The 12448-nt window shown below is 34.8% G+C and overlaps 1 protein-coding gene across 1 annotated transcript; it reads left to right on the plus strand.

Annotated features, from left to right (window-relative positions):
- Window positions 1-3774: 3774 nt before the first annotated feature.
- Window positions 3775-5127, plus strand: LOC107957832 (receptor-like protein kinase FERONIA). Its single transcript, XM_016893424.1, has one exon. It carries the CDS (start codon window positions 3775-3777, stop codon window positions 5125-5127), a length of 1353 nt encoding a protein of 450 aa, XP_016748913.1.
- The last annotated feature ends 7321 nt before the right edge of the window (window positions 5128-12448 follow it).

Here is a 12448-nt window from a genome sequence, read left to right on the forward strand (position 1 = left end):
TGACTCTTTGCTTATTAACAATTTCTTGCAAGGGTCCTTGTTTTTGTGAGATAATAGTTGTTATGACACTTGTTATCACCGGCCCAAATCCCAAATGGGTTTGGAAAGGATTACATCGAGCTCGCAGGCTGAGTTCGTGGACCAAGCTCACTCGCATAATAACGAGTGCTTGCAGGAGGGTACCTATATTCTCCTGTTATAAACATGTGTTAAATTTAGAATAGGATACGTGTTTATATGCATGGAACTCACCTAGTATGTCATATCAGTAAATAGTACCTATATAATATAAATAGACAAACATCATTATCTAAAGGAGACAGAGAAAAACACTCAACAATAATATATTAGTATTGTTAACAGTTTTCAACTAAAATTAACTAATATAATGTATATATACATATTAAATTCTAAGGATAATTCTTGTAGTTATCGATTTATGCAAATTTAATCTTTATTTTTATTAGTTCAAAATTGGTCCTTCTACTTTTGAAATGGTTCACTTTCAGTTAGTTGAGTAAAAGAATTAAGCATAATCATAAACTTACCTCTCAAACCTTTGTAACTTTGGAAAATTTGACCCCTACTATTTTTTCCTCATACTCATATTCATTCCCTTTCCCATCATTTTGAGGTGGGATGCCATGCCCAGGGCTGGCTTTCCTGATTTGTTCTTCTCCAAACCTTATCTTCTTTTAAACGATTATTTTATTAAAAAATGTGAATGGTTTTTTTTAATGAGTAATTTTTTGAATAAAAATATTGAAATAACGACTAAATTTTTACCTCTTTTTCTTTTTTTGTTACTTAGAGATATTGAAATAGTAAAAAATAATAATATTTACATAATTTTCTTTATAAAAATAATTTAAAATTAGATGGTATAATCCAAATTATAATATGTTGAACTCAATATTGACTAGAGGGGATCATGGGCTGGTCGAGCCCAAACAAACATTTAGGTTCGTTTGCTAAGTTTGGGCTTGGCCCAGTTCGAAAAATAGGCCTAAAAATTTCCCTAAGCCTGGCCTGGGTAAAATGTTAAAATTCGAATCTGACTTGGCTCGCCCATATTAATTTTTTTATATTATGTTATTTTTTTACATATTTTTTAAATATATATAATACATCAAAAATATTAAAATAAATATTTTCGAATAAATTGAAAATAAATTTTAAAAAATTATGTATGCTTAAATAATACTAAAATGGATACAACTTAACAAGAAAATGTCTCTAAAATAATAACAAAATTAACAATAAAACAAGTGTTACATAATATCCAAAAAATAACAACAAAATAGTAACAACATAATAGTGTAATGGTAGCAAAATAGGAAGAAAATAATAAGAAAATATCATTAAAATAACAAAAAAATAGCACTGGTCCTTTTTTAAAACGGGCCTTATTTTTTGTCCAAGCTAATTTTTCAAATATATATTTTTACTCAAACCCTCTCACATTTCGGGCGAACCTTCGAGTCGGATCGGATTACTCAACCCATGAGCAAGTCTAATATAGACTAATAAGTGATAATTTCAACCTAACACATTCACCTACAACATTAGAGACATGATCAAATCATGTGAAATTTTAAAAAAAAAATTGCTATTGCAAACAAATTCATATTCCTAATTATAATTAATTAAGACAGAAAAAAAAAAGGAAAACAAAAATTCTTTTAAGGTCTTTGTGTCTTTTTTCTCTTATAGATGATACGATTATTGATATTTTTATATCATTATAGATAATTATTTTTTTATTTTTTATTTTTAATTTATTTAATGATGCGGCATATAAAATAAAATAATATTACGCTGGAAATGAAATATAGGTGAACTATTATGTAAGTTGTCATATTAGTATTTGGTGTAATTTCTAATGATCTTGTTGAATTATAACAAAATTTATCCAATTTGACAAAAAATAAAGGTTGAGACTAAAGCAAAGGCAAAAAGGATAGGGACTAAATTGGAAAATAATTGTAAAAGTTGAGAATTAAATTTATAATTGTAATTATTATTTACCTAGAAAACTGAAAATGAACAATTGAAAAAAAATAAAGGGATTAGTTTTAAGCTTTATTGAGAGTTTTAATGAGAGCTCAAGTTTAAAAATAAGACCGTCTTGATAATGGATTAAGATGAGGTCATATGATGAAATTGTGATCGAAAGTGAATAAAAGATCTTACAATTTACTTTTCCTATATTTTATGTTTGGTGGAAGTGCTATTGTCAAATCTATTAAGAAAGTAGAGTTTTGGACTTAAAGTTAGATACGAAATGTATATAAACCATCACTTGTATGGTATTGATTTCTTGATAAAGGGAGAGTAACATCATAGCATGTGTTTCAGACCACATGTGCATTATACAACCAATATGAGTAATTGAAAAATTGATCTTTGCTTCAAAGTTGTATAAGATCCATGAAATTAAACAGGATCTATATTTTGTACCCCTACGACGTTTGACTGATCCTAAAGTTTTAGTTCAATGTAAACTATTTTAGAATGTTACCAATGATCATGAATGATTTGATCTAACAAGACATATCTATAGAGCAGTTTAATTGAAATGAAGAGATTCAAGAAAAAAGAAAGATCAATTTAGTGTTGCATTCAATTGTATTTACCAGTCGACCAATTGTATTTTATATTGTAGATACATATGTGAATACAAAAAAAATATTATTGATATAAAAAGATATCATTGAAAACTTGGAATGTGACTAAATGAATTTAGAGTGCTGCATACTTACTCAACTTAACTAACAATTTTTGGACGCAACGGTAAAGTACATTCTCATGCTGTCTTGTCAGTTTAAAATGATACTATGTCAATAAGGAAAAAAAATAGCATTTCGCCGTTTGAATGAAAATCGCATATTTCCATTATTATTTAATTTTAAATGGTTTTCATATTAGAAGATATTCTGCCCTAAATGAAATTAATGACACCCCTATATAAAGAAAATTAATTTTTTTTAGACAATGGATATCTATATTATGAAAATTTAAGCTGTAAAATTGTAAATTGTAGACAATTTTCATCATGTGATCTTGTCTCTGACAAATAAATCAAGACCAGTGTTATATCAAATGATTATGTAGATTCACTAAATTTTAAATCCGTATTTATTTTTGAGTAATAATTTTCATATACAATATCATATTCATGGATACTTTTTCTAGATTTATTTTTGTATCTCGTAAATCATGGAGAAGTTAACCATTGATTCTATTACTGGTGTTACCGTAAGTTTTTGTTTTTCAATGAAATCTAAAACTGAATGTAGGAGAACAAAATGCAGTCTCCTTGTTCTTTATATAACATACTATCTTTTGATTATGATTTGTAATTTTATCCTTACCTATAACTCCATTTAAATAAACGTTTACATTTGTGATAGAAGGCCGTATTAGTCTTGCTACAATGCTTACCAACTTGCTTAGAAATTCAAGAAATTGCAGCATTGATAATTCAAGAATAGACTAGAATTTAAACCTTTTTAGGGGATAGCAATGGTGGGGCAAGGACAAGACTTCTATACGTGTTTGCTACTCATGCTTGACTAACTGAATTAAAAGGCGAATAGATAAGAAGTAATCCACTTCCACAGGGAGAAGACTCTTAATGCTAGGCTGTTATTAGTTTGAAATTTCAACCTGTGGAATTAAAGTACATGCATATGGTTATATTTGCTACTTAATGGTGCAAGTTTCTAGGCTTCTTTCTTGTCTACACACAGTGGAGAGTCCTCAGCTTCGGCTATGTCTAAGAAGAACCAAATCATGGCCAGAAGCCGAATGCCCTCTATGTTTGGTATGTTGTTGTCTTTCTGCAGTTTCTTGTTTATAACACATAATAATAGTTTGGTGGCTATCTCTGTTGAGGTAGCATCTTCTTATGAGCCCACAGATATCTTAATCCTAGATTGTTCCTCATCTGATATACCATTCCTTATAGAAAGAGATGATATCGGTTCCTTTCACGTTCCTAGAACTAATTTCTCTGTCGTCTCGAAATATTATGCCTTGGCACCTGTTTATCGTCAAAAACCGCAACTTTGCATCCACAAAAAACCATTCACATATACCTTTCTTGTATCTTCAGGTCCCAAGTTCATTCGACTTCATTTCAATCCATTCTCATTTTCAGGCTTTCATATGTCCAAAGCATTGTTCTCTGTCAGTGCTGCTCACTTCACTCTTCTTAAAACATCCAATGCTTCATATTCTAAACTTCAGTTACATGATAGTTACACTGTGAAGGAATTTTGTATCAATGTCGATGATGGGGTGCTAAATGTAACATTCACCCCATCACCGGATGTTTCTGATGCATTCGCATTTGTGAACAAGATTGAGGTTATCTCGATGCCTTCAAATCTTTACATCCAAGAAGCTGTTTCGCTGCCCTTGATTGGACAAGCTTCTTCGTATTATATCAAGAATTCGAAAGCGCTTGAGATGATGCACCGATTGAACATAGGTGGAGAGTTCATTCCTGCACTGGAAGATACTGGCATGTTTCGCGAATGGATACCCGATGCAAGTTTTTTGACAACTGATGGAAGTAACTCGGGTATCGTCATCTCAGATGTTCAAATAAAGCAAAGTTCCAGAATACCAGCATATGTTGGTCCTAAGCAAGTTTATGCTACCGCCAGGACAGTCTTTGCTGATGGAAGTAATCAAAGTAGAGCTACATGGTTACTGCCTGTTGACTCTGGTTTTTATTACCTTGTTAGACTCCATTTTTGTGAGATCTCAAATGAGGCTAAGCGTGTTGGTTACAGAGTTTTCCATGTCTATATTAAGGATCAAACTGCTGAAGATCAGGCAGATATATTTCTCTGGAGCCATGGCGCAGGTATTCCGGTTTATAGAGATTACATAGTAAATTTTTCAGAACATACCAAAAGGAGAAAAAATCTGTCACTTTTAATACGTAATGGAAATGGTTCAATCAGGACATTCAAGCCAGCGATCTTAAACGGGTTAGAAATTTTCAAGTTGTCCGATTCCAACAACAGTCTTGCCGGACCATTTTCATTTGGAATGGGAAAGTACTCAAATCCATGGAGAAAAGAAGGTGCAAGTTGTCGAAACCATTTTTTTTGAAAACGGGAATCGACTTGGTTTGAAAGCGAAACTTAAAACGGGAGTCGCCACCGATCTTTATTAGGTGTGATCGGATCACCTTTGTTTTAATAAATCAATTTTAGTTTACTAAAACAGTGCCTTTGGTCTACGAAACTTGAGAGAATGGATTCGGGAGTCGGTTACGTGCGAGGAAGGATTAGCACCCTCGACACGCCCAAAAATTGGTACCGAATTGATTAGTTAATGTCTTAATGTCGAAGGTTGAAAATCGGGAATGGATTTTAAAATACAATCCTTTTTATTGATGTCGATTTTAAAAATGCTTGAATTAGCTTGAATCGATTGTTTAAAGATTTCCTTGTCTCGAGATATCAGAGTATCACATCCCGTAAGTTAAGACACAATACCATGAATTCCCGAGCACAAAGTTGTCCCCTAATTTGAATGAGAATCTCATGTGTTTTAAAACTTGAAAAGGATATTTTGCTATTTAGAAACAACGAGAAAATCGAAACCCCGTAAGTTAAGGCACAATTCATCGATATTTCAAAATGCATGACATTGCCTTATTTGGAAAATTTTGCTTTTGAATAGTAGCGAATGCAATATTCAAGCAACATGTGTTATTTATTTAGGTTAAAATAAGGTGATCTATTGGATAAATACATTGAGGTTTAATTCGCGAGGCAAAGATATGAAATAAAATATGGTACGACATAGAACAATGATCCACGCATAAAATATTCCACAAGCGCATGGCAATAATATGAACGTGAGTAAACAAATTTACATACATGCAATAGCGATAATCATGCAACATTCAAATAATAGCGTCGATAACTAAAAAAGCCAATGGATTAAATGGTAAAAGATATAAGGCAAACTTAAATGCATAAAATGTAAACAAATTTACGAATAATAACAAACGAATTTAAAATGAATAGCGTGAAAAAGAAATTTACTATAAATAATGTACAAAATAAATTAAAAAATAGAGTATGTGTAAAAGAGATTTTTAAAATAGTTAATATACGAGACATCAAAGAAATAACTAGTATGTATATATATATGAAAAATGGATATAATAATTTAAAATTTGATAATATATATATTTATATAAATTTTAAAGTAAATAAATAAACAATTTCAAATGAATAATACATAAAGCGAGTTTAAAATAAATAATGTAGAAGAATTTTAAAATCTATATTATACAAAGCAAATAAAAAAATCATATGAAATATTTTAAAATAGATAAATATATACAAATAAAAGTGTAAAATATGGAATAAGTAGAATGGGTCTAAAATAAGGTATATAAAATAATTTTAAAATAAATAATATACAATTTAATTTAAAGGTAATAAATAAGAAGTTTAAAATATATAATACGTAAAAGAATTAAAAATAGACAATATAAATATGTTTTATAATGTTAATAGTTCAAAGGTAATATAAAGAGAGTTATTCGAAATACATAATATACAATAATTTAAAATATAAAATAATTTGAAATAAATATATAACAATTTTTAAAGAATTATAAATATATAAAAAAAGCTTGAAATAAACTATATGTATATATATAATAGGTAAGGAATAAAAATAAATAATACATATAAAATAGATTAGGGTAACAAATATACATAAAGCAAGTTAAAATAAATAATAAGAATTTGAATAAACAGTACATTAAAATAAGTTAGAATAGGTGTAAATAAATAACATATAAAATATTTGAAATAACATATAAATGAAACATTTAAGAAAGGGTTAATAGATGAATTAAATAGATTTAGGACATGGCTAAAAACGAATTAAAATTCGGGGTTTAAAAGTATAAATATTGGAAAGTTAATTAGGGATCAAAACGAAAACCAAACAGGATCCGAGGGCTAAATTTTAAAAACAAAAGAAGACAAAAAATGGGGCTTGATTGAATGGGGGTTGCGAAGGAGAAGGACCAATCGCATAAATATCCCTTTTAGGGAGAATTCACAACCCCCAATACACCAACGGCACCGTTCCATATGACTTAAAACAAAAAAAAGTTCCTCTTTTTTCTATTTTGTTGGTTCCTCTTTGAATTTCCAAGAGAAAAAAAAACAAAAACTTTTTCTTTTCCCCCCTTTTCGTTTTCGTTTCTTCTCTGCTAGGGTGATGCACCCATCATCGCGCCGCCACCAGACCACCTCTCCTCCACCATGGACGGTGGTCGGAGAGGTGCTAAATGGCCTTTTTAGCCCTTGTTCGCGGCAAAAAACAAATAAAAGAGGACGCTTTGGTCCTTTTACCAAACCGACGCACCCGCCAAAGCCGAGACCAAACCTTGAAAGGTTTTGAGGCCCTTGGTGCCGGTGAAACACCCTTGGCGACGGTGGAGCGTAGAACCACTCAGGTAAGTTTATTCTTCTTTCTTTTTATTTAAAAGATTTGTGTTTAGAAATAAAATAAAAATGAAATAAACAAGAAACGAAAATATCTAATGAAAGATTGAAAACCTTCGAAGTTTCTATTCTGCCTTGTATTTTCAGTGTGCGTACCCCAGAGAAGGGATATCCTTTTTCACTTTTTAAAGTCGGATTACAATATTTTACATCCATTTTTCTTGTCGTTTTGCTATTTGTTTCTTTTATTTGTCATTTTTTCTTGTTTTTTTTACTGCTCGCGTGTTCCTCTCTTTGCAGGTGTGTCAGAGGCATGTGAGGCCGGTGGTTGGTGCCCTGAGCGGTGGTGGCGCACGCGGCAGAAGAGGCATGCGGCGGCTGAGGCTGAAGGAGGCTAAGGTTGCTGAAAAATCTTAAGCAAATGGGCTTATTATTTGGGCTAGGGTTTGATGTAAATTGGGCTTGGGTAATTTAGTTTGGGCCAGGCATAATTGGGCTTGTACAGCTGCCCCTCTTTGCTCATTGTCGTGTAACGAGAATAGAGCAAAGACTTTCAGGAAAGACCAATTTGCCTGGTCGCCGAGTCTGACTTCTTTGGTGCTCATTATTCTTCAGGTAGCTTTATTATGCTCTACTGCAACTTCGGGGAGATAAGTCTTGCTATTTTAACCCGCTCCGTTGTAACTTTAGGAAGATAAGGTTTGTTTGGATCTGCTCTACTGCAACTTCAGAGAGATGAGATCTGTGATTTTCAATCTACTGAGACTTCAAGGAGATCTGTTGTGGCTTTTAGCCGCTCCAACGCCATTTCAGGGAGAAGATATTTGATTTCCAGCTTGTTACCCTACTACTTAGGGGGTTAAGATCTGTAAATTCAGCCTGTTACCCTACTACTTAGGGGGTTAAGGCCCTTCGCCTTCGATCTGTTTCCCTACTACTTAGGGGGTTAAGATCTGTAAATTTAGCCTGTTACCCTACTGCTTAGGGGGTTAAGGCCCTTCACCTTCGATCTGTTTCCCTACTGCTTAGGGGGTTAAGATCTGTAAATTTGCCTGTTACCCTACTGCTTAGGGGGTTAAGGCCCTTCGTCTTCGATCTGTTTTCCTACTGCTTAGGGAGATAAGATCTGTAATTCAACCTGTTACCCTACTGCTTAGGGGTTTAAGGTTCTTCGTCTTCGATTATCTCCACTAATGCTTAGGGAGATAAGATCTGTAATTCGATCTGTTACCCTACTGCTTAAGGGTTTAAGACCCTTTGTCTTTGATCTGTTTCCCCACTACTTAGGGGGATAAGGTCTGCAATTCGGTCTGTTACCCTACTGCTCAGGGGTTTAAGACCCTTCGTCTTCGATCTGTTTCCCTACTGCTTAAGGGGTTAAGATCTGTAAATCTTCAGCCTGTTACCCTACTGCTTAGGGGGTTAAGGCTTGTAAATTCAGCTTGTTACCCTACTGCTTAGGGGGTTAAAGCCCATCATCTTCGATCTATTTCCCTACTGCTTAGGGGGTCAAGATCTGCGAATTCGCCGATGTTGCTACACCATCCTCCAGGGGTATTATCTATAGAATCGGTTCCAGGTAACCATGCTTATGCCAAATAATTAGGATGCTATGATCGAAATGAATCAAATGCTCCTAACTAGACGTGTTATGAATGATATATGAATGAAAATGTCATTATTTTTTAATGCTTGATCTGATATTACTCGTCGTTCACCGAGATTTTATCAATGACGTATTACTCTGCCTTTTCTTCAACCGGTATCTCTGGCAGAAAACCCGACAAATAATCACAATTTGGGCTGTTATTTCACCAACGTTTCCAACCTTTGAATGTAGGGTAATTCAAACTAATTAGTCCCATTTCAGGTCCTTGTATCATTTAGAAGAATTTCAGAGTAATATGCAGAACTCTTTTTGAATATTATTAGTCCATTAATCATCAATTTAATGAGAGACGCTTGAAAAAAATTATCGCAATAGGCAAGATGGAATTTTATTGAGAGCGAAACTCAAGATGAACAAGGTAATTAAGATAGCACATTTGTTAAGATACAAAATGAGAACCTATGAATTAATCAAAGTGGCACATTCTGCTAAACAAAATTAATAAGATAAGAATAGGTGCCCTAGATATCGCAGTATAAGCTTCGTTGCACGAACTTCTCGAGGACTTTTTGAACTCGGTATGTGTTTGAAAAACCAAGAGTACTTTGTTGATACCCCAATATGTAGCATCCCTCCCTCCTATTAATTCAGAGAAGGCAAAACTGCCGCATGCCCCATGTTCGAATCAAAATTTGAATTGCCCATTCCTGGGTTTTCAATTCAAACCCCTTTGGTCTCAAAGCGCCCTTTCACGGGTTTTCACCTTAGCCTCTCCTTTTTTTTTTTAGGTAAAATACCTCTTGACTGAATCCGAATTAACGGGATTAGGTAGGCTCTTGCCATCCATCTCGGTCAAAATCAGAGCCCCTCCAGAGAAAGTCATCTTTACCACATAAGGTCCTTCCCAATTCGGCATCCATTTCCCTCTGAAGTCCTTTTGTATGGGGAGGATCTTTTTCAATACGAGGTCTCCTTCATGGAATTCTCTAGGGCGAACCTTCTTATTATAAGCCCGCATCATTCTCTTTTGATACATTTGACCATGACGGATAGCCTTTAGCCTCTTTTCTTCAATCAAGTTCAACTGGTCGTATCGAGACTGGATCCATTCTGCTTCATCTAATTTTAGCTCTGAAAGTATGCGTAGAGAGGGAATCTCGATCTCAATAGGCAGAACCGCTTTCATTCCATAAACTAAAGAAAAAGGTGTTGCCCCGGTAGAGGTTCTGACTGACGTCCGGTAGGCGTATAGGGCAAATGGTAATTTCTCGTGCCAAGCTTTATAGGTCTCAGTCATTTTTCCTATGATCTTCTTGATGTTCTTATTGGCTGCTTCGACTGCACCATTCATCTTTGGGCGATACGGTGACGAGTTATGATGTTTGATCTTGAAATGGCTACAAACTTCCGCTATCGTGCTGTTGTTCAAGTTTAATGCATTATCGGATATGATTCTTTCAGGCATCCCATATCGACATATAATCCCTTTCTTTAAGAACTTACTAACTGCCGACTTTGTGACGTTGGCGTAAGAAGTAGCCTCTACCCACTTGGTGAAGTAATCTATGACCACAAAGATGAATCGGTGTCCATTAGATGCCTTTGGTGAGATCGGCCCAATGACATCCATGCCTCACATGGAAAAAGGCCATGGAGAAGTCATGACATGAAGGGGTGAAGGAGGTACATGTATTTTATCTCCATAAATTTGGCATTTATGGCATTTCTTGGCATAGTTGATGCAATCTCCTTCCATGGTGGACCAATAATATCTGAATCTCATAATCTGTCTGGCCATGGTGAAACCATTAGCGTGTGTTCCGCAGACACCCTCATGAGCCTCTTCCAGGATTTGCTTAGCCTCGACAGCGTCTACACATCTTAAGAGTACCTGATCCTTCCTTCTCTTGTATAGGATCTCTCCATCCAAGACATAGTCACTAGCCAGCCTTCTTAGTGTCCTTTTATCATTCTCAGTCACTTGGTTTGGGTATTCACAACTCTTCATATATCGTAAAATACCCTGGTACCAAGGATGATCATCTTTCTCTTCTTCCTCTTCAATGTTGCAGCAATGAGCCGGAGCCTTATAAATACTCATTTGGATAGGCTTCATATCCTCTTGTTTATTCACTTTGATCATAGAAGCTAAGGTTGCCAAAGCATCAGCCATCTGGTTTTCGTCTCGTGGAAGGTAGCAGAAAGTGATATCGTCAAACTCCTCGATTAACTCAAGAACCAGCCTTCGATAATTGACTAGCTTAGAGTCTCTTGTCTCCCATTCCCCTTTAAGCTGATAGATCACTAATGCAGAATCCCCATATACCTCTAGCACTTTAATCTTACGTTCTATTGCTGCACGAATTCCCATGATACATGCTTCGTATTCGGCCATATTGTTTGTGCAATCAAAATCCAGTTTGTTGGTGAAGGGATAATGATCTTCGTTTGGGATACCAAGACTGCCCCGATTCCATTACCCACAGCATTTGAAGCTCCGTCAAAATTCAGTTTCCACAGGTGACCTTCTTGAGAGTCTTCTTCCATGGTCGCAACGTACATTAGGTCTTCATTCGAGAAGTCAAAGCTCAATGGTTCATAATCTTCTAAAGCTCTACTGGCCAGAAAATTTGCTATTGCACTCCCTTTTATAGCCTTTTGGTTCACATAGACTATGTCAAACTCAGAAAGTAAAATTTGCCAACGAGCCATTCTTCCGTTCAAAGTATTTGACTCCATCACATACTTCAAAGGATCTAGTTTCGAGATAAGCCAAGTTGTGTGGTGCAACATGTATTGTCTCAGTCTTCGAGTTGTCCAAATTAAAGCACAACACAACTTCTCAATCGACGAATATCTTGTCTCACCTTCGGTGAATTTCTTGCTGAGATAGTATATCGCTTTCTCTTTTCTTCCTGACTCATCATGTTGGCCCAACACGCATCCCATGGAGTTTTCAAACACTGTCAAGTACAGTATCAGTGGTTTATCCGGGCAAGGTGGCATCAGTATTGGGGCACTAGACAAATAATGTTTGATTTTATCGAAATTTTTCTCGCACTCCTCATCCCAAACACCTGGATTATGCTTCCTAAGGAGACGAAATATAGGGTCACATTTCTCTGTTAGTTGTGAGATGAAACGGGCGATGTAATTTAATCTTCCTAGGAAACCTCGAACTTCTTTTTGAGTGCATGGCGGGGGTAATTCTTGTATAGCCTTGACTTTATCTGGGTCAATCTCGATTCCCCTCTCACTGACTACAAACCCCAACAATTTTCCTGACCTAGCCCCGAAGGTGCACTTTGCGGGATTGAGCTTTAGTTGGAACTTTCTTAATCTC

This window comes from Gossypium hirsutum, chromosome A11 (assembly GCF_007990345.1).
Source record: "Gossypium hirsutum isolate 1008001.06 chromosome A11, Gossypium_hirsutum_v2.1, whole genome shotgun sequence".
Lineage (NCBI taxonomy): Eukaryota > Viridiplantae > Streptophyta > Magnoliopsida > Malvales > Malvaceae > Gossypium > Gossypium hirsutum.

Excerpts from the sequence above, each read along its gene's own strand:
- LOC107957832 (XM_016893424.1), top strand. The coding sequence starts at position 3,775 with ATGTCTAAGAAGAACCAAATCATGGCCAGAAGCCGAATGCCCTCTATG.